Source organism: Ostrinia nubilalis, chromosome 6 (genome assembly GCF_963855985.1).
Source record: "Ostrinia nubilalis chromosome 6, ilOstNubi1.1, whole genome shotgun sequence".
Lineage (NCBI taxonomy): Eukaryota > Metazoa > Arthropoda > Insecta > Lepidoptera > Crambidae > Ostrinia > Ostrinia nubilalis.
In genome coordinates, this window is record NC_087093.1 from 1,722,095 (window position 1) to 1,744,894 (window position 22,800).

The 22,800-nt window shown below is 39.4% G+C and overlaps 1 protein-coding gene across 1 annotated transcript; it reads left to right on the forward strand.

Moving 5' to 3' along the window:
* Nucleotides 1-452: 452 nt before the first annotated feature.
* On the forward strand, nucleotides 453-19,129 carry LOC135072387 (phospholipid-transporting ATPase IF-like). The gene is made up of 11 exons (XM_063966296.1): nucleotides 453-561; nucleotides 1,096-1,518; nucleotides 2,244-2,415; nucleotides 5,523-5,713; nucleotides 7,116-7,397; nucleotides 7,971-8,107; nucleotides 9,140-9,275; nucleotides 9,681-9,826; nucleotides 16,178-16,345; nucleotides 17,579-17,734; nucleotides 18,522-19,129. The coding sequence occupies exons 1-11, from the start codon at nucleotides 460-462 to the stop codon at nucleotides 18,709-18,711; spliced, it is 2,103 nt and encodes a 700-aa protein (XP_063822366.1). The 5' UTR covers nucleotides 453-459; the 3' UTR covers nucleotides 18,712-19,129.
* Nucleotides 19,130-22,800: the final 3,671 nt, after the last annotated feature.

The following is a 22,800-nucleotide window of genomic DNA, read 5'->3' on the forward strand; positions in this document are numbered from 1 at the left end:
AGGATGGTACATATCTGCCCTGTGATACTTGTAACAGGGTAGGGGGCACTCTAGTGCTGGTCTAGGACAAGACAGGCACTCTCACCATGAACCTTATGGTGTTCAAGACGTGTACCATACGGGGACACGTGTACGAGGAGAGAGAGAGCCGGCTGTATGACACGGAGCGGTTTGAGGAGCCTGTGTGCTGCAATAATGTGAGTTATGATACATGTAACAGAATAGGGGTACTCTAGTGCTGTTCTAGGACAAGATAGGCACTCTCACCATGAACCTTATGGTGTTCAAGACGTGTACCATACGGGGACACGTGTACGAGGAGAGAGAGAGCCGGCTGTATGACACGGAGCGGTTTGAGGAGCCTGTGTGCTGCAATAATGTGAGTTATGATACATGTAACAGGGTAGGGGTACTCTAGTGCTGGTCTAGGACAAGACAGGCACTCTCACCATGAACCTTATGGTGTTCAAGACGTGTACCATACGGGGACACGTGTACGAGGAGAGAGAGAGCCGGCTGTATGACACGGAGCGGTTTGAGGAGCCCGTGTGCTGCAATAATGTGAGTTATGATACATGTAACAGAGTAGGGGGCACTCTAGTGCTGGTCTAGGACAAGACAAGAGCCTTATGGTGTTCAAAGCGTGTACTATACGGGGACACGTGTACGAGGAGAGAGAGAGCCGGCTGTATGACACGGAGCGGTTTGAGGAGCCTGTGTGCTGCAATGTGAGTGATATAAGGTTTAACCCTATAAATATCAAAATCTCGACCTTGATACAAGGTAGTAAAGTTTAAAGAACCCTTAAAACAAGTCCTATAAGCCTAGCTCTTGGTTGGGTCAATTTGTATAAACTAAACTAAAGTAAAGAAATACATACATAATAAAATGATTATGTGTACTTAACAGGTTCACTAGCATTATAAAATTAGTCACTTAACGATATCTATCAATACTTCCAACGATTCATCAAAAATATAAACTGTGACTTTCTACAGCATAATTCGCATAAAATCATTTTGTGTGACTAACTTATTTACGAAACTGTATCTAGTTTTATTCATTTAATACAACACTGCATTGATTTTGTTCCAGATTGACGTAAAATTCTTCTTCACAATCCTAGCTCTCTGCCACACGGTGCAAATATCAAACGAAGACATGAAACGGCTCAGCGCCCGTCTCTCTCTCACCTTCGACAATCCCCTGAAATTCATGAGACGGAAAAAGTCGAGTAAAATACCGAATGGTAACGGTAACGGAGCAGGCGACAATATATCTTGGGACGCTCTTTTAGGAGATAATTTGGGAAAAATGGAGTATCAGGGTAGCAGCCCTGACGAGAAAGCTTTAGTTGAGGCCGCAGATAGAATCGGGGTCTCGTTTCTGGGAGAAGACGGCAATAATATGCTGGTGAAGATTGGCGATCACACGGAAATGTACGAACGGCTCCAGTTAATAGAGTTCACTTCGGAACGCAAGAGGATGTCGATTATCTTACGCGATAAAGATGGGAAGGTGGGTAGAAATAGCTTTTTACCTTCTTTTATTTTTGTCGTTATAACGCTTACATATTTCCTACTGTATATTTTGACTTTCTTTGCATTCATACTTCATGTCATTGCCATAGTTTTAAAATTGTATAAAGCTTTACATATTGTACAGACAACAGCACATCGAGTTAGACAATATGGAATCCTATGTGGTTGTAATAGATGATATTTTGCAACAATAAATCTACTCTCTTGATATCGGGGAATAATATTCTGATGATTCAAATTTTATGACGCTCTCTCGTTTATGTTTACTTTATCATATCAGTATTGCTGATTTGGCACCGATAATATTTGTTTCCTGTAGTTTACACTTCTCTTTTAAAAAACCCCATGTCGGCAGAATGAAAGGCATTAAAGAGATAGTTACTGTTTTTGATCAACATTTCAAGACGAATTCAAAAAGAGGTAACACCCATTTTTTAAGCCACGCCCTGAACCTAAAACCCCTACTTGAGATACGCGCTAAGCTCTGCTTATGTATGAACAATGAAAGATGCACTTATTTCTTTTATTTATTTATTAACACCAATTATGCCCAAGATATTTGAATTTTATTTGCTTGATGATCCTAGCATGCGCCCATCCATAGTATTTTGTTATTTTCTACCATTGATTGTCAAAAATAAGTATTAAAATAGCATTAAATATTACTAGTATAGAGTTAAAGTTCATATTGTTGATTTTCAGATATGGTTGTTCTGCAAAGGGGCAGAGAGTTCAGTTTTCCCCCTTTGCAAGGATTCGGCGTTGATAGAAGACACGGACAGTGACATCAATGTGTTTGCCAATAAAGGACTGAGGACGCTGGCGATAGCTTATAGAGAGATACCAGAAGAAGAATACAATAAGATCTCTGAATGTAAGTTCGAATAATATTTGCCCCTTAGACAAAGTTACATTCGTGATAGTTTTAATTTCGAAGTCGTTTCACATAGCGAAGCTACCGGCGCGATGTGATGTATGGAGCATTCCACGCGAAGCGGACAGGTAAAAAAAGTCGATGTTTCCGATTTCAGTAATATTTGAGTATGTTCTACCTATACATATTATTGATACGTGTACCAAATATTTTTGTAATATAATGACTAGTTTAAGAGTTATGGGTCTTCGAAGTTTTCGACAACCGGTTGGCATGCAGTGCTTCAAAGCCGATTATGGAGTCATAAAATTATATATTAAAATAATTAAACCACGGGATTTATTACTTCATTTACCGTGCTTTTTAACTGTATTTTTGGAAACGAAAAAAAAATTATTTTTTCCTAAAAAAAATGCAAATTAATTTTTTTTCCTTGATTTTCACAAAGTTCGACCCTTTCGATTTTTTTAAATTTTTTTATTTAAATAGCTAATATTGTGTAGAACATTCATGCCAACTTTCAAAGTGGGCGTGGAAGTGGATTCGGGGCTAGACTGAAAATACTGCCGAAGGGTGGCGTCCAGCGCCGCGCCGCCGCGCTGCCGCGCCTGAAGCCCGCCGCCTGTGCGCGTTTAGTGAAACTGACAAGCAAATAAAATCACTTTTGACGGAATGTTTTGTAGATTTTTAATAACTATTAAATACTAAAATACGTTATAAAATAAAGTAGTAGTAGTAAATAAAGTTGCGTTTTTCCGTATCGTGAAAAATAAATTACATTACTCGTAACTGTGAATATTTCCTAACAAAAATAGAATGAGCTGTTATTTTTATACCTTTCGAGTTACAAAAGGCGATTATGTGGGAGGCAGACGGTCGTCAGTGCTTTCATCCTATTCCTATGAAATTAAGTGGCTCATAATAATTTTTAGATATAATGAATACTAGACCTTTCATTCTATCTATTTTTTTGAAAGGTCGTAAATTATTGGTAATTAGAAGATATTGTGGACCGGATTAATAGATCCACCAGTTAATTTAAGTCAGGACTAATACCCAGAACCGAACCGAACCGGCCGTGCCGCCCGGCATGTGCGGATACGCCATAACTAGGCTTGTGTAGTACATGTACTATGTACTAATAGGAAGCAATTCCTTTAATTAAGTGAACGAGAACGAACTATTCCGTCTTGGTCGTTCAAATCGGTCTTTTAGTTCACTTTAGTACAGCCGATCACTAATGAATAGGTGTGAACGAGACGTGAAATTGGTGACAACCGCGCGCGAGCGAGATGGATTCAGCTCTGTGAGTGTGTAGCGAGTATTTTTCGATATTGGACCATAAATGCATATGAATAAAGACTTTTTTCGTTCGATCTACCTAATAGAATCAGTGTACTAAAATGTGCTAGTTAATAGTACTAGAAGACCGAACTAGTTCATTTGATCGATTTTCGGAGTTCGGAGCGATCCTTTCAGTGTCCGAGTAAGAACAAGCCTGGCCATAACGTATTTTTTAGTATTTAATAGGTACTAAAAATGTATTGGTGTTATTAAAAATCTAAAAAACATTCCGTCAAAAGTGATTTTATTTGCTTGTCAGTTTCACTAAACGCGCACAGGCGGCGGGCTTCAGGCGCGGCAGCGCGGCGGCGCGGCGCTGGACGCCACCCTTCGGCAGTATTTTCAGTCTAGCCCCGAATCCACTTCCACGCCCACTTTGAAAGTTGGCATGAATGTTCTACACAATATTAGCTATTTAAATAAAAAAATTTAAAAAAATCGAAAGGGTCGAACTTTGTGAAAATCAAGGAAAAAAAATTAATTTGCATTTTTTTTAGGAAAAAATAATTTTTTTTTCGTTTCCAAAAATACAGTTAAAAAGCACGGTAAATGAAGTAATAAATCCCGTGGTTTAATTATTTTAATATATAATTTTATGACTCCATAATCGGCTTTGAAGCACTGCATGCCAACCGGTTGTCGAAAACTTCGAAGACCCATAACTCTTAAACTAGTCATTATATTACAAAAATATTTGGTACACGTATCAATAATATGTATAGGTAGAACATACTCAAATATTACTGAAATCGGAAACATCGACTTTTTTTACCTGTCCGCTTCGCGTGGAATGCCCCGTATGTTACATTGTCGTAGAGAGTTAGGCCCAGAACAGACGGTGAAACGCAACTGCAACTCTGATGATTCTGATGAATGAAACTGAAACTGAAAGTTTCAAATTGGTCGCGTCACGTGTGGTCTCTCAACGGACGCTATGGCAGAAACTTAGATGCAACTCAAAAGTAACTAGCAGTTGCAGTTTCGTTGCAGTTGCGTTTCACCGTCTGTTCTAGGCCTTAATATTTTTTTTTATTTGAATTAACTGCAATTTTTCGTGGAATACTGTTAATCTTTTGTTAGTATCGGCAAAGATAGCGGCTTAAGACGGCTTAGCAAAAAATAACATGCCACTAATCATATAAGCGACTCGTGACACCGAACTAGTTGACTGATAAAACTTATCATACAAATAACCGTAATATCCGTAATGTGCTACTTGCGAATACTTTTCAGGGCAAATTTTTCATTCAACGATTATTTGACTTATTATTCTGTGCATTGGGGGAATACAATCAAAATCAAAGATATTAAAAACATTAAAAAGTTGATTTTACCCAATGAGGGTTTTCGCGATTGAAAAATCCGCCAGATGGCTATACGTAGACGCGAGGTCCAAATGCTGCATGATTGGTTATTTTTGACATGACATTGACAGATATGTCAAAATCCACCAATCATGCAGCATTTGGACCTCGCGTCTACGTATTGCCATCTGGCGGATTTTTCAATCGCGAAAACCCTCATTGAGTTAGCTGAATAAATTTTCACCAACTCAAAACTCAAATAAAGCCACTAAAAATCTAATTTTACAGCAAATTTTGATAACTCTGTTTCAGGGCTAGCATGAAGTGCTTTTTAAAAGTTGTAATCTTTGAATGAATGGTTAATGATGTCAGTTGTCAACTACTCAATTTTACTTTACTGTTCTTTTGATCGGAAAAATTGGGGATTTGTCATTTAATTGATGTTTTTTCTTCACCCAGCAATACAGAAGCTAGACACAACCAAAGTGGAGTCTCTCCAGCTAGTCACTCAGCAGTATCGCGTGTTAGAGCGTCAGCTGACTCTAATCGGGGCGACAGCGGTTGAGGACTGTCTACAAGACGACGTCGCTGACACACTCGCGGCGCTGCGCCGTGCTGCGATCAAGATATGGGTGCTGACAGGAGACAAGGTGCGTGCCTGACATTACTTCGGTAGACAACGTGACATTCGCTATCGATCTCGATTCGATAAATTGAGATTTTTTTTTAGATAACGCTTGTACCGACGGCACTACTGAAAACTATGTTTTTTGTTGCAAACTCAACCCTATTACAAGTACAAGACTCCACAGTGTTTAGCTTAATGTGCTGACGTCTGGCATCTTATGTAATTATAAATTGGCGTTTTTTAGCAACAAAAATATAAATATTGTAGTCTGATATACTGATGATCGTCGTTTTATCTTTCTAATATGTAAGTATTTCAGGTGCAGCAGACCGTATCACATTAAGCCACGCCCATTATGCTATGAATTTTGTTTTATCAGTAGTATCTATTCTATCACGTGTTTTCTGTAATATTTGCAAATTGCACGTGTCGCAAACCCTTATTTTACCCGCCTTAATGTATCCGAACAAGGAAGTTGATGTAATGGCATAGAATTGTACTTCGATAACAATATGTAATTACTGATAAATAATTTATAAAACAAAAGGGAACACCGTGATGACTTCATTTAGGTATTTCACGTAGATAAAACAATTATTAGAAAATAAGTACCAAGTTGATTCGATGATGTCTAACTAAAATATTCTGAAGTTTGTAAACACCCAGGGAAAGTCCTAGGGAAAACCCATTTCTCTTCTTATTGTAATTGTGTATGTATAATCGTGTAGTACTTAAGTAAGTGTATACCTAATACGCTATCGGTTAATCGATTTATTGCTTATCTGCTGATTAATCGCGTAGTTCCGATGTATTTCATTTGACGTATTCGAATGGTCCGATTGATATGGATATTTAAGGCCTTCTTTTCGAGTTATGACTAATGAAGTAACTAATCCCGACATAGGCTCAATCGCCAAGATGTAGTGGCGATGGGGTAGGCAATATTCGTTCACAGTCTCACAGAATTGTCAATCGTTAGAGAAGAAAAGTTCTTGAATGGCGAACTGAAAGACGTAGCATATTTAAACGATGATAGACTAAGAGCTAGTGAACGCCAGACCTACGTCATGTTATAAAAGCTGAAAGTTTGTCAACTTATGCTCCCAATATAGGATAAAATTTTGGCGAATTATGAAGCTTGGGTCATCGTGGCTTTGGCAGCTACCCTAAAAAAACTGTCTGGCAAGGAGTTGGAACTGTCAAAACTTTCTGGCTGATGGGGAATTGCCCTAATATTATACAAGTATAGATTATATCGTGTGTCAGAGTTAATGAACCACAAGGCGTCTGAAATGTGCTCTCTAGAACACAATGTCTATTTTTTTAAGCCTGCAATATCCTAGTCAAATACACAAAATGTGGGATCAACTTTTGAGATACTCTTAGAACTAATACTATTTCACTAACGATCCAATTGTCCTCAGGTAGAAACAGCGATCAACGTGGCTCAATCCTGCGCGCACATATCCGAGAACGATCGCCGCATGTTCCTCATAGGTGTCGAAGATGACGTCACCCTACAAGCTCACGTCACCGAATGCAGGAGGATAATATCCGAACCTAGTTATAGAGAGCTGACGTTGATCGTTGATGGGACGAGCATGAGTCAGATACTTGATACGGATTACGCGAAGCACTTTGTGGAGATATCGATGCAGTGTCACGCGGTTTTGTGCTGCAGACTGTCGCCTATACAGAAGGCTAAAGTGAGCTTTTTTAAACATATTTACTCTCGTTTCTCTCTCTTCGATTTCAGTATTAGTCTGTTTGAATCCCATAGATTTATTTACATATGAGGTCTCTAAAGAAATCTGCAAGCTCGCCTTCTATGTCTTTAAAGTTCCAAGTTTGAAGGTGATCGTGGACCGCAGTGCGATCATTTCATATTTCGGCCATATAAACTAATTAATTTCTAAAAATAATTGTTATATTCACTAGACAAGCTTTTTATTAAAAGAGCTGTCTGAAGTGTCGGCGGTGCCGAAATTATAGATTTAGATAAATCTGTGGCCGATATAGATTGCTGTACACCTGTACTGTCCACCAGAACTTTGAACTTACACCTGAACCAAGCAACAAAGCTAGTGCAAAATTTTCATTATGGACCTTCCTTAATCCTTCAAGGTCCGCAAATCTAGACGCAATAGATAATCAATTGTTATGACATTAATTAATGCCGTCTGGGACTCAAGGAGTTAACAAAAGGCAATAAAGTTGACACGTTAGCAAAGCTATTATGTACCTTAACCCAACGCAATAAACACTCAACTCCCTTGCAGATAGTGAAACTAATAAAGAACAGCAAGGACCGGCCGGTGACGGCGGCCATCGGCGACGGCGCCAACGACATCTCCATGATCCAGGAAGCGCACGTCGGCTTCGGCATCTTCGGCCGCGAGGGTCATCAGGCCGCCAGGTAATAAGTCTTCATCATCGTCATCATCATTTCAGCCACAGGACGCCAATCACAGGACAGGACATGGCCTCATAAAGGCACAGAATAATAATAAGTACTACGTACAGAAGTTTTACTTCGCGAAGGTATTTAAAAAAATGTATGCTTAATGTCATTAACAATATGGTGTAATTTAGCCTGTCTCAAGAGTCAAGCACCATTTTGTTGACAAACCTCAGTGATCGGCACTGCGCCGAAGCTATAGGGCTGACTTCGGTAAAATGATGTGACGTGAGATGCCAAACTGCGGAAAATGGCGGAGGAAATACATGATTTAGCATGAATTATCATGAATAATATTACCTACCTACTTATTTACCTCTCAGTGTCTTGAGGCAACTTAAAAAAGTACATTCTGTGTTTTATTATTATTTAGGCAGTTAAATACTGCACAGTATTTAGTACACCATTTTCTTTATTTTCTTCCATCATACACAAGAATACGCGTGCGTGAGTGAATGTTCGCTCGTATGTGAAGCCTTGTCGAATAGTATCCTGTAGGTGGGCCATGGTACGTGTTTTGTTTTCGATGTAAACTCGCGGAGATGAACAGGCCTGATAAAGGTAGGAGAAAGGCGCTGGATGTTGGCCGCTACCAGCGGAGCAATGTGGAAGTCATTGGCGGAGGCCTATGTTCAACAGTGGACGTCTTATGACTGAAATGATGGTGATTATTATTATTATTGATACCGTTTGATAAAGCTTCTAAAGCACTTTCAGGACCAGTAACCAGTTTTTCGATATCTCGTATAGTTTATAAATAATCGAGTGAGATCACTTATCGTTTCCACCTTGTATAAATAAATAAATACCAAGGTTACGCGCTATGCTGCGTTATGAGGAATGTATTTTTTAAGCTCTAATAGAATCATTTCATTTATCTATCTTCGCTTAGAGAACTTCTAGTGGAAACTACTACAAACTTCTCCTACATACAATTATCAAATCAACCATATCTTCTATTTGTTAAAAATTATTTGTTTCTAATTTCAGATCGGCCGATTTCGCATTTACAAAGTTCTCTATGATAAAGAAAGTACTCTTAGTTATAGGCCACTGGTATTACCAAAGATTAGCTACGTTAATACATTACTTCTTCTATAAGAATCTAGTCCTCGGAAATATAATGGTGAGTAAATAAAATACACAGCTATTTTGTCGCAAGAATACACCTTATTTCAAGTACATAAGAGCCTAAGCACACGGCGTTTTTTAACCGCACCGTCGACGCACGTTTGTAGCGATACATGCGAAAGTTGGAACTTGGACCCATCACCCAATATAGACATTTGTAGGATAAAAAATTGCGCGTTTAAAAAACGCTATATGCATAGGCTCTAAGATCGATATCCCGTTGCCCCTACGATTGTCAACTTCTTCTTCTTTTCGTGTCGACAACAAACCTACACAGTGTCAGCCCAAAACTCCGCCACAAGAGTGGCGTTGTCAGTAGCACTCATCAAATCCTCCTGAGTTGCTCGGGCACTCAGAGCATGACATTGTCAACTAACTGAGGTATTTTATTTGATTCCAGTTATTCTTTCAATTCCAATCGGCGTTCTCAACGCAGTCCATATACGACTCTCTATTCCTGACGATCTACAATCTCGTGCTGACGTCAGTTCCCGTCCTGCTGCTGTCCATCACGGAGCAGCGGTGGCCGTCCAACTTGTTACTCAAGTAAGTACTTTATAATAAACAGAATGATTCATATAATTGTCCTTTCGTTATAACTGTCATCTTACTAAGATTTGTCGGTCTACTTGTTGCCTATCATCATAATTATCATTTCAACCACAGGACGTCAACTGCTGAACATAGGCCTCCCCCAATGACTTCCACATCGTCCGGTTGGTAGCGGCCTGCATTCAGCGCCTTCCTAACTTAAACCTTTATCAGGTCGTCGCTCCACCTTCATTCCTCTTGCTGCCGGTGATTATGTCCAACACAGGAGCAATTCTAGTGCAAGAGAATCTCGATAAATCTCGAGTTCAAGCTCAATCATTCTCGAGTCTTATTGGTCATTAGAATTTATTGCTTGACTTGAATAATTTTTGAATTTGATCCATCATCTTTTACTATTCTGATGTAATCTACTTGTATTAGAATTTCCCTTTCTGTTGTTGGCGCATTATTTCTATAGCCGAGTTGCATTTTACCACTGAAAGTGTGATTCTGAGCATTGCAAAAGTACCTGTATCTCTTTAGACAGTGTATTTTAATTTAACAGATTGTTTGATGATAGCAAATTATCTGACTGAGAAGCTTAAGAGCCATTTTACATTTTCGTGCGAATTTTTAAGATTTTGGAAGCATGAATTACTATCTTAAGCAACACCCAGAGACTATTTAATAACTGCGAAAGATAGGTCAATCCTTGGTGTTGACCATTAATGAAACGGATTTACTAAAACTCTTTTGCTTAATTCACAGTGCCCCATCTCCCACAACCATTTTACGGAAAAATTGCCGCAGACTCATTTTCAAAGTCCTGTATCTATTATTTACGCTCATATAATAAGCTTAAAAATATATAGTAATCATCGGACATATATTCTTGTAGTCCATTAATGAAATAGATTCTTGAATTTCATTACCATTATTGAGTAAAATCTAAAAATAATTTGGCAAATTTGAAGATTAACGTCACATTTTGATCGTGGTTTTTGGTTTAAAAACACAGCAATAACTGCAATAAAAGTATCCCAAAATAAAGAATATTCATTGTAGAATTGATTTCTACAGTTATTGTTTAAATATTAGTAACCACTTTGTCAAAATATTGATGTGAATATCAGTATAAATTACAATGCGCAAGCCGACATCGATTAGTATGGCGCGAGCGCCCGTCAAGGCAGGACCTGTGTCATTTTTCCCGCCGTGACGTTTACGTGCGTTCGTGTCGTAAAGCGGTGATTTGTACGGCGACCAAATACATTTGATACTATGCCGAGAGGCTGTTTCGAGTCGGCCGGCCGAGCAGAAATTGAAATGATGAATTTTAATTTCTTTGACGGATCTGGGTGTAACTATGTATAATATGTAGGTACCATGTATTTAATTTAATAAATAAATTATAAAAAAAGTATATCCATTATGCTAGCACCCTTAACACAAGCATATTGGTTGCCTACTTTTGAACTAGATGGCGCTGTGAAATTGTCCAAAGATTTGTTTATTTATTTATCCGCTTTGAGTTTTGTTTCGTGAAGAAGAAAAAGAAGCGTTTTGTTTCGAGAGGGAAGCTTTGTTGTTAAATCTATTCTAATGAAAGAGGAAAGATTTAATTGTTTGTTTGGAGGCAATAGGCTCCGAAAAAAAATTATTTCACGATTTAGAATCCTTATTTTTTTCTTTGTAGGCTATAAAATATTTTCAAAAACTTTAGTCCAAAATCTTTGATAACATTCGACGTTTAATAAATAAATTAGATAACATATTAATACTTTTTTTTCAGTACGATTTTAGTACTTGTTTTTCAGAAAATCTACGATTTAACTAAACTTCTAAAGTGTTTATATTTTATGCATAATTTATTAACTTCTAAAATATACATATATCCTATTGATAGATGACGTGCTTCGTATTTAATTAAAATTATTACCTGACTAGGTTAAAAAGGTGTGGAATGTTATTTTGGAGATAACTTGGTTCCATAAATCTAAAACTCAGTAAAACTCATTTATTTTTGTAAGTAGGCTTTAAAAAAGCACTTTTACACGTCCCAGTATTAACCCTACCACTGCTTCAGGACAATAAATGGGCCAGTGCTGAGAAGAAGCAGCGCAAGAAAGTCAGACACTATTGTCAGCCTCTTTTTCAAATGTTTACAGGTTTTCAAAATACATCATCATCATCATCAACAGCCCTTTACTGTCCACTGCTGGACTATGAGCCTCCTCCACTATAGTGGAGGGTTTTGCCATAATCTCCACGCTAGGCAGGCGGGTTGGAGATCGCAGTTTAAAAGATTGATGTTTTTCAGAGAGCGCTGCTGCCCATTCTCTGTTTGATGTGTAGTCCCTAAGTCGCCTCTTACGACACCCGCGGGAAGAGTAGGGGTTGGTGACAAATGTATTCTACTCTGCCGTCACCACACGGCTTCAAAATACATAGTTATAAATATTTATGCGATCTAGGCAGTAACGCATCCCAAACATTTTTATCTTTTAAATAATTCATCGACTTTATAGTAGCCCTTTTTCATTAAGGTACTTTTAATATTATGTGCTTTGAAGTTATGAATGGGTAGTTCTACAACAGTTTGTGGTAATTTATTAAATAATTTAATACATTTCCCCATAGAAATATAGAGAGATGCTAAGTAATGCGCTGAGTTCGAAACTCAGTGTCGTATTAGAAATTCACACACACAAAGAAATCAAATTATGTGCTCATTATCCACTGCGGTATCAGTATTCAACGTTCGAATAATCTTTAGTACTATGCAAGCAATATAAACTGTTTACATAATGACGTCGCTACTGTCATCATTGCTTTCACAAGCAATATGTTCCAATTTGTCCCTTGTCACATTTCCCTTAGTTTCTGTGATCTGTGCTTGTTTCTTAGTTGATATCAATGAAATATTCCTTAGTACTTTTAATTTAAATTATTTTTTTTATTTTGACACGTGTTTGAAAAATCAAGGTCAGATTACAATAAAATAACAAGTGAAAACGTAACATTGCATTGCAACTCGCAATTTCGCTATATTGATGAGGAGATTCCATTGGAAAGTCTGTATTCATTCCTAGGATTCCCCTAACACCATCAAATTCAAGAGAATTCAAGAGAGTGCAGTTTCCCATCTCATGCTTAGGGACCACGGTTTAAAATAGTGTGGTTGCATAGAGCCTGCAACGAGCAACCGCGTGCGCAGCTGCTCATCCTAATTTTCGATACAAAAGCAAGTGTTGGCGCCCTCACGAGTTTTAGCGGAGTTCCATATGGTAGCGGGAGTAGACTTAATGGAAATCTATGCTTCTCCGACGATCAGTTGTATGTGGAATACTCCAGAGTATGCGCACACAATAGCCTGGTGATTTTAGCACCTGAAGGAAAAACAAAAAAACATTGTTTACAAAGAAATCTGCGGCAGGTGTAGTGTTTTAATTTTGTTTTAGAAAGATCTCATAATTTTGTAAGTATTCAAATATTTAAACATAATAATTTGTAGATTTTATATCAAAAAATATAATCATTTAACAAAATTAATTTTCTTAGAATATTTTAATTCTATTAGAACCATTTTCTAGTTCATCGCAGAAGAAGTCGCGGGCAAAAAGCTAGTATGAAATATGTAGTATTGCCCGCGGCTTCACCCGCTTGAAATTTAGTTTGTCACAGATCGTCATAAATTATAGCCTATACATTGTTATTCTGGTCGACGCCAAGGATGGATGAGCGTCGCTGTCGCTGGCGACAGGGTCTTCTGGTTCAGGGTTCATGGCGTAGGTCTCAGGCAAAATGAAATCCACTCGTAGAAATTAATAAACTCAGTATATTCACGAAAATAATTACACACAGCACTAGAGTCGTATCGGAACTAAGTGAACCAAAGGTTTTGCGATAGGAACGTTCGACCCGAGTGATAGTTGAACACAGACTGCCTAGTACTGCTGTACTGTACTTTAAAGTTTCATCAAAATCTGTTCAGTAGTTTTTGCGTGAAAGTGTAACAAATATCCAGACATCCACACAAACTTTCGTATTTATAATATTAGTAAGACTAGTAAGAAGTAAGATAGTAAGATGAATTATTTTAGTTATTTGTTTACTTATAATAATATTTATTTATTTATTTCTTAGCTCTGTCTGATAATGGATCTGGAGGAGATGCAATGGCCACCTCCATAACAAAACAATAGAACCCTATGGAGTTTGGGCTTGTGTGATTCGCCTTGACGAATATTTCGTATCCAGGGTCCGATGATGGAGCTGTAAGGGGGCAGATTATTTTTTCACTATGTGACTGTCTTTATTTTGTACTTAATATATATTTTACATATTATACCTATTCGTGTTTCATTATTCGTATCCAGGGTCCGATGATGGAGCTGTAAGGGGGCAGATTTTTTTTTCACTATGTGACTGTCTTTATTTTGTACTTAATATATATTTTACATATTATACCTATTCGTGTTTCATTATGAATCGAAATATAAAAGACTTAATAAACTCTATTAAAAATTTAAATTAATTTATCAAGTTTGAATACCTCATTCTACCTTAAAATAAATAACTTAAATCAAGTCTTAATACGGTCACGGCTCAAGATTTTTTTGTCCATTTCAGCGTTCTTTTTACTCTTTTGACGTTGCGTTGACAGCTTTTACCTAAATTCGCGCGGAATATTTTTGTGAAATGGCTCCTAAGCGCAACTATGTCGATTCCCCATATTTCGAGTCTTTGTCACTGTCTCTCATATCATCATCTTCTTCTTTTTTGATGTTGGCAATACACGTCGAGGCCAACTTGATTTGTGCCTTTTCAAGTTTCAAGTGAGACGAGTTACAAAATGGGACCAAGTGGGATGGGATGATAGATGATACTCCTTCCCACCCTTTGAGTCTCACGGCCGAATACTGAAACGCCATTTAAATATTTGACGGCTTAAGCAGCTCCTAAACTTACATTTCGCATACTCAAAACAATATCTGAGCAGTTCTCAATTTTTAAGCACCTCTCAAATTAAGTTGCAATCAAACGCCACATAAATGAATTTTCGCATACTGAAACGCCATTCAACGCTAAGCATTACTCAAACAACTGTCAAATCGTCTTAAGCAGCTGTTAAATTTGAGAGTGCTTGCGCGGTATCTTAAATCCTATTCTTATACCTAAATCGTCCTAAATAGTGCTAAATAATGTGTGTCATCGTTATCATTTCTTTCGAGCCTCGAGGAAATACCTAGATCTAATCGCAGGAACGCAATAAGGCTGAACGCTATTGAAAAATATTATTATAATGACATGCAATTCCGAGCGAGGCTCCGCGTCTCTAAAGAAACGGTGTTGTTTCTGGATTCATAATTTGGAAGCTCTTTGAAACCCCTGACCCAACGCCATACAACCAGTGGACCAAATACTTATTATAACCCTACTGTTCTACGCAACGGGAAGTTATGTGTACTAGGTGATATCTTCCACATCGAACAGCCAACTGTGCATCGTATAGTGCACGAAGTAACAACCAAAATAGCTGCTATGAAATCGCTTTACATAAACATGCCTATTTCTGAGGATTAAGGGGACATCGCATAGCAGCATTTCCAAGTTGTTGATTTGTCAATTTGATGCTCTGTCAACAATGATAAAATGTCAATTGTGGTTACGTTTCGGTCCACGATCGCCACTTAATAGATTTCAACAATAAAAAGTATCACCTTTAAAATTATTTTTTAATTAAATAAAAATGCAAGCATTAATTTTTTTATATGATAAAACGAGATTTATATATAATAGAAACTAAAAATAAACTGTTCTATGTTAAGTTGATTGAGTATATTTCCATAAAAGACAATACATAACCAAACGATGCTGCGTGTAATGGATAAAAAACGTAAAGTTATCATTTGTGTAAATGAAAACATACTTTTTTTGGTAAATGTTGCCATTATGTAAACATTTGAGAGCTGCTTAGCTGATCACGGCTTCAAATTCGTTGAGTGGCTTTTGAGAATACCATTTAAAATTGAAGGATACTTAAATTTAGGAGCCCGTCAGCTGAGTGACAGATTTGACTAGTGTTTCAGTATTCGGCCGTCAGTAAAGTTGTGGTGCTTTATTGAGACTTCATATATGGACTACATGAGAGAGCTGCACTGTTTTGTTTCATTTGCCCACACTCATACGTTCACGAACTCATAATGGTTAATAATCCACCATTATTACACATTAATAGTCGTCTAAATACGAATTTTAGAAAATAAAACAAAACTGCTAATATGACGCTTCACATTCGCGCCAAGTAGTCTACTACCATCTTATTTAGAGCGAGCGGGACGTATAGTCATCCTTTTTCTCCAGGAACCCAACACTATACCGGGAGATCGCCCGCAACCGGCTGATGTCGTGGTGGTACTTCAGCTCGTGGACGCTAGCAGCAGTATACCACTCGGTGGTCATCTACCTCGTGTCTTACTTCGTGTTCCGCATCCCTGTCATCAATGGGGACGCTAAGACTGTTGACCTGTGGTGAGTTATAAGATTTATTTATTTATTCATGAATAGAACGGTAGTACCAATTACACTATTCAAACAAGACGTAACAAAGATGATATAGTCTGGTCGCTGAGCACGTAGAATTTTGTCCATTGACCCCAAGCTACCCATCCTTATCGCTCGCGCGTAATTATATTGCTGTCGACGAGCGCCCGCAGTGAGTGTGCGAGCGCAACACCAACATAATTACGCGCGAGCGATAAGGATGGGTAGTTTCGGGTCATTGGACAAAATTCTACGTGTTCAGAGACCGGGCTTTAGAAGGTTATTTATTTCGCGACTGTGCGACGGGCGCCCGCAGTGAGTGTGCGAGCGCAACACCAACATAATTACGCGCGAGCGATAAGGATGGGTAGTTTCGGGACATTGGACAAAATTCTACGTGTTCAGAGACCGGGCTTTAGAAGGTTATTTATTTTTTGATTTTATAGTGCCTTCTAACTTTAGCTTTGCCAGTGCTTTTTGACATACTATCGATAATGAAATGTCTCTATTGCCACAGCTACAAAGATGCCATGGTATTTTGAGCCTTATCTATCGCTTTGTCTTAACATCTAAACAATTACCTTTTGAACCTGCCCATTAAGTGTCTATTCTACTCTGATCACCTGGATTTGATTACCCAGGTGATTAAAGTGGAATCAAAGGACATCAAGGCGTCGCCTAGAGTCTACTTTGATCACCCAGAAATATAATTAAAGGATACCAAAGTATCGCCTGGAGTCTACTATGATCACCCAGGTGATCAAAGTGGACTCAAAGGACACCAAAGTGTCGTCTGGAGTCCACTATAGACCCCATTAAGGGCTTATGCTAAAACTCGCGTGGGTGCACACACGCGTCTCTGTATAGAATAAGGCTGGTTTTAGTGTCACGCGGACCGTCCGGTGCGGACCCGCTCCGCACGGCCAATCTGTATGAACTTCTAGGGAGCGTTTTAGAGTAATGCGGTCCGGAGGAACCGCTCCGCTCCCTAGCAGTTTATACAGATCGGCTGACATTCCGCGTGAGACTAAAACCAGCCTAATAGTATGAGCAGGGAAGTGTGGCGCGGACGCGTGCGACGGGTTTACGCACGCGTGCGTTCGCAAATAGCGTAGGCCCCTAAGATTAATCGTGTGTTCTTTGCACCAGACTGTGGCAATAGTTGCTATCATATTTTGGACTCTATGACCTTGCATTAAAATCCAATTATATTTTCATCAGGTCGTTCGGCTCTCTGCTGTTCCACCTAAACGTGGTGATCGTGAACCTAAAGCTGTGGCTGCAAGCGCGCTACCATACTCTGATATTCGTGGCGTCGGTGCTGCTGTCCGTACTCGCGCACGTGGCCATCACCGCCGTCTACTCGCTGCTCAACCTGTGAGTCATCATCATCATCATCAACAGCCCTTTACAGTCCACTGCTGAACCATGAGCCTCCTCCACTTTAGTGAAGGGTTTTACTAGAATCTCCATGCATGGCAGGCGGATTTGAGATGCATTTAAAATATTAATGTTTATCAGAAAGCGCTGCTGCACGTTTTATGTGTGTGTTGTCCCTAAGTCGCCACTTACGACAACCTGTGAGTACCGCACCTCAATCCATTGAGGAACCTGCGTGTAGGATGCTCGATGTTCTTACGAGGATTGAGATTAACCTCATTATCATCATTTCAGCCATAGGCCTCCCTTAATGATTTCCATAATGATCGATTGGTAGTGGCATGCATCCAGCGCCTTCCTGCTACCTTTATGAGGTCGTCGGTCATTCTTATGGGTGGACGTCCTACACTGCGCTTTACAGTACATGGAGTGTGAGAACCTGTAAATACCGTGCCTTAATCCATAATCCATTGAGGGTTGAGACGGAATAACCCAGTGGGGTTACTCAGAAAAACGTTATCCGAAGTTTTTAATGTTGCCATTCCTCTTCGAGCGAGATGCCAACATAACAGATAGACGCGAAACCACGTAAACAGCATTTCGGAGTAGCCCTACTGTCCCTATGATCTATATTCGAGTGTATGATGAATTTAAAAAAAAGAATTTAAGTATATTCAAAACCTTAAATAAAATAAATGAATAACTGCCCTTGAACAAACTTTACGTTTGACACTAGGTGGCGCCATCTAAAATGTCCCACAATAATGTCTTTCCATTATTCCAGGCAATACGACGGCGATGTCCTTGGTACATACACTCGCCTATTAGCGTCTCTGCCTTTCTGGATCGCCAACGTCGTGGTCGTGATAGCAGCACTAGCGCCGGATCTCGCCACGCGTCTTGTGTCTGACCGCTGGGGCCGCCGCGTGGAAGCACCGGCGCCTACGCAGAGTGCCTTTGTCAGTCGACTTTAGACCTTAATGGGTAACCAGTACGGTTTAATTTACTTTGGTCGTCGATTTTACGTCGGATTTCGTCACGCGACTTGTATCTGACTGCGCTGGGAGCGCCGGCGCTTACGCAGAGCGCCTTCGTTAGTCGACTTTAAACCTTAGTGGGTAGCCAGTACGGTTTAATTTACTTTGGTCGTCGATTTTACGTCGGACTTCGCCACGCGGCTTGTATCCGACCGCTGGGGCCGCCGTGTGGAGCCACCGGCGCCTACGCAGAGCGCCTTTGTTAGTCGACTTTAAACCTTAGTGGGTAACCAGTACGGTTTAATTTACGTCGGATCTCGCCGTGCGACGTATCCGACCGCTGCGCTGGGAGCGCCGTCGCCTACGCAGAGCGCCTTTGTTAGTCGACTTTAAACCTTAGTGGGTAGTCAGTACGGTTTAATTTACGTCGGATCTCGCCACGTGGTTTAATTTACTTTGCCGCGTTATCGTCAGATCTTTTACTTTGGTCGTCGATTTTACGTCGGATCTCGCCATGCGACTTGAAGCGACTTGTATCCGACCGCTGCGCTGGGAGCGCCGACGCAGAGTGCCTTTGTCAGCCGACTTTAAGCCTTAGTGGGTAACCAGTACGGTTTGATTTAATTTGTCACGGTAGCGCTAGGTTGGGCCACTCGCCTTGTATCTGACCGCTGGGAGCGCCGGCGCTTACACGGAGCGCCTTTGTTAGTCGACTTTAGACCTTAACGTGACAACAGTTTGGTTTAATTAACTTTGCCGCGCTAGCGCCGGATCTCGCCAAGCGTCTTCATTAGTCGACTTTAAGCCTTAGTGGGTAACCAGTACGGTTTAATTTACGTCGGATCTCGCCATGCGACTTGTATCCGACCGCTGCGCTGGGAGCGCCGTCGCCTACGCAGAGCGCCTTTGTTAGTCGACTTTAGACCTTAACGTTACAACAGTTTGGTTTAATTTACTTTGCCGCTATTTACTTGCCCAGGACTAGGCCTAGCCACTCGCCTCTCGCGTGGAGACGCCAGAGCTCGCACAGAGTGCCTTTGTTAGTCGAATTTGAATCTTAAAGGGTCATCAGTTCGGTTTAATTCAATTTTCACGTTGTTTCTCGCTAAGTATTCGGATGCTAAGGTCACGTTGAGGAGCCGGTGCCCTCGCAGCCGACTTTGGACCTTAAGGCTTGGTATTTCTGCTAAAGTAGGTATTTCGCGCTGTCAAAATCTGCGCGCGCAATACTTCGCCGAAGACAGCGCGCCAAAGAGCTCTCGCGGCTACACAGTATAGAAATACGCAGTTTAGAAATACGCAGTTGGTTAGGTTAGGTTGACTTCCTTCCGTTCAAGCGTCACACTCACAGCACTTTCTAATACAAATCATATCCAAGTGATACAAATTAAAACAACTTTCAAAATTTTTGGGAATATATTTTAGAATCGAATAAATATAGAATATAACTGCCAAAGTAAACACGGTTCAAAGAGGCGTGGCGTCACCCGACCTTCCGGAAGTTCCGCGCCGGCTAAAATAATTTCAAGATTACGTCACCCGACCTATCGGTAGATCCTCGGGAGCTTGAGCGATTGGAAAAACGTTTTATGATCAGTTACTCGTAGTAGCGATTATTTAGAGCTTGGATAATAAATTATAGTTGTTGCAATTCACAAAGCTTTGCATGTAGTTAATTATATTAATCAGTACACGCATCAATTTTGTTCAGTCTTTTTGTTTATTAATAAATAAAAATATCATACTCAAATTGCATACATATTTGTTTGTATTGGTCTGGGTGTTTTCTTTCCAAAATTTATGTATAAAGTATGTACGGGGCTCTGTATCGAAAATCACTATGAGCAATGAGCATCACACACGGTTACCTGGAGTGCATTACCGCAGCAAAATTTTTATAAATGTTGTGCTTTAGAGAGTCGAGAGTATAGCAGATAATTAGTCCATCGTGAGCGGAAAGGATGATGGGCACAAATGTATGGAAAGTGGTACCCGCTCCAATAGCCATAACCACTATATATTTCAAAAGGCCTTTAGATGTAGGAAAATATCTGCTATGCTATATTCACGTTTTGAAAGCTGTAATTCCACTAAGTATTATAAGAAAGTATAACACAATCATCCATGTATACGAGTATGTACTATGACTACAATCTATTAATATAACTAAAAGAAGCATTGAAAAGGAAAGGATTATACCTACGACGAACTACCCAAGCTATTAGCCCTTGATTCTCTTTCATCATCATCATCATGATCATTTTAGCCATAGCACGTCCAGTTGAACATAGGCCTCCCCCAATGATTTCTACAATTGCCGGTTGGTTGCAACCTGTATCCAGCGTATTCCCGTTACCTTTATGAGGTCTTGTGGGTTTATTCACTTTAGCAACCCATAATAAAATCCTTAAGAAGTAATAAAAATCTAACCCCTTTATTAATAAAATTAACTTACACCCTAGTTGTACTCTGGCTTGAATTCATTTGGTATGGAAAGTTTTAAAGTCATTTGGTATGGAAATCCATGGTTCATCCTAGGTGTAACTTTTTATTAATTATCCTTATAAATAATTATAGAGTTAAGGAAGGATGCTGGAGCAGTTCATAAAACCCTTCATGCCTCGCATAACCTAAGTGTCATACAATGGACACGTGTGATACTTCGACTACACAAAAAGTATGTTTATCTTCGAACGCAACCAGATCTGAGGCTGGTGGCCATAGTAAATGTTGTTCGTCTTGGTAAGACCTTTCAAATGACACTACAAACATAACTATTGGAGCCGGGTACCATTCTGCAAAAAAGTATGTTTATCTTCGAACACAACCAGATCTGAGGCTATTGGTCATAGTAAAAGTTGTTCGTCTTGGTAAGACCTTTCAAATGACACTAGAAGCATATCTATTGGAGCCGGGTACCATTTTGCCCATTGTCCTTTGTCCACTAATAGCAAAATTCGTTCAAATTATAGTTTTAAAGTTATTAGGAAAACACCACTTTTAACTGATTTTTGCAGTCAAACTGGTTTTGACCGATTATGAGGTGGTCCCTGACAAGACAGAAATTTGGTAAAATGGTCCCTCATGACTTAAAGGTTAAGAACCACTGCCCTAGAGACTCAAAACTACAAGGATACACATGAACTCCAGTTTTAAATCCGTTGATATCTGCTGCATTTGCCATGTTTTTGGCTATAAGATTCTTCTATCTTACGGCTTAGACCTTTAGCTACAGACCTTAGACAGTATTTTTGTGAAAATTCTTACGCATGGTGGAGGAAGGAACGCTCTAGACACTCAAGTCTACAAGGAGTCACATGAACTCCAGTTTTAAATCCGTTGACATCTGCTGCATCTGCCATCTTTTTGGCTAGAAGATTCTTCTATCTTGCAGCTTTGACCTTTAGCTACAGACCTTAGACAGTATTTTTGAAACATTCTTACGCATGGTGGAGGAAGGGACGCTCTAGAGACTCAAGTCTACAAGGAGTCATATGAACTCCAGTTTTAAATCCGTTGACATCTGCTGCATCTGCCATCTTTTTGGCTAGAAGATTCTTCTATCTTACAGCTTAGACCTTTAGCTACAGACCTTAGACAGTATTTTTTATTATTTATTTGTGTCAGTGTGCTCTTCTAAAGAGTGTAAGACGATTGTATGTAGGACGTAGGTACTATGAAAATGTAATTTTAACTCATTGGTTTTGTCTCATATTTGAGGAATGTACTATGTATCATGAGTAGAGTCTTCGTTTAAAAGGATGCGAACGATTTAAATTTCAATAGGTAGACAAAATTGATAATTCTTAATTATCAAAAATTTAAGCTTTCTCCAGTAACACTGATATTATTATACTGTGACTCATCAAAGTCATCATTGTCAAAAATATTGACAAATCGCGAACTGTCACGGCCAAAAAACTGACACGCGTCCGTCCTCCGTAAGCGCCACCGCGCGACTGATTGAGATTGTCCAAGCCGTCATGGACGATTTTTTCTACATTTTTTAACATAGTAACTAAATAAGACGCAATATAAAAATTTCATCCGTTAAAAGCCCTCAAGTTATTTCTGAACTTTAGTTTA

Excerpts from the sequence above, each read along its gene's own strand:
- LOC135072387 (XM_063966296.1), top strand. The coding sequence starts at position 460 with ATGGTGTTCAAGACGTGTACCATACGGGGACACGTGTACGAGGAGAGA. Across the intron at positions 1,519-2,243 it reads TACGCGATAAAGATGGGAAG|ATATGGTTGTTCTGCAAAGG; the intron begins GTGGGTAGAAAT and ends GTTGATTTTCAG. Across the intron at positions 9,827-16,177 it reads CCGTCCAACTTGTTACTCAA|GAACCCAACACTATACCGGG; the intron begins GTAAGTACTTTA and ends CTTTTTCTCCAG.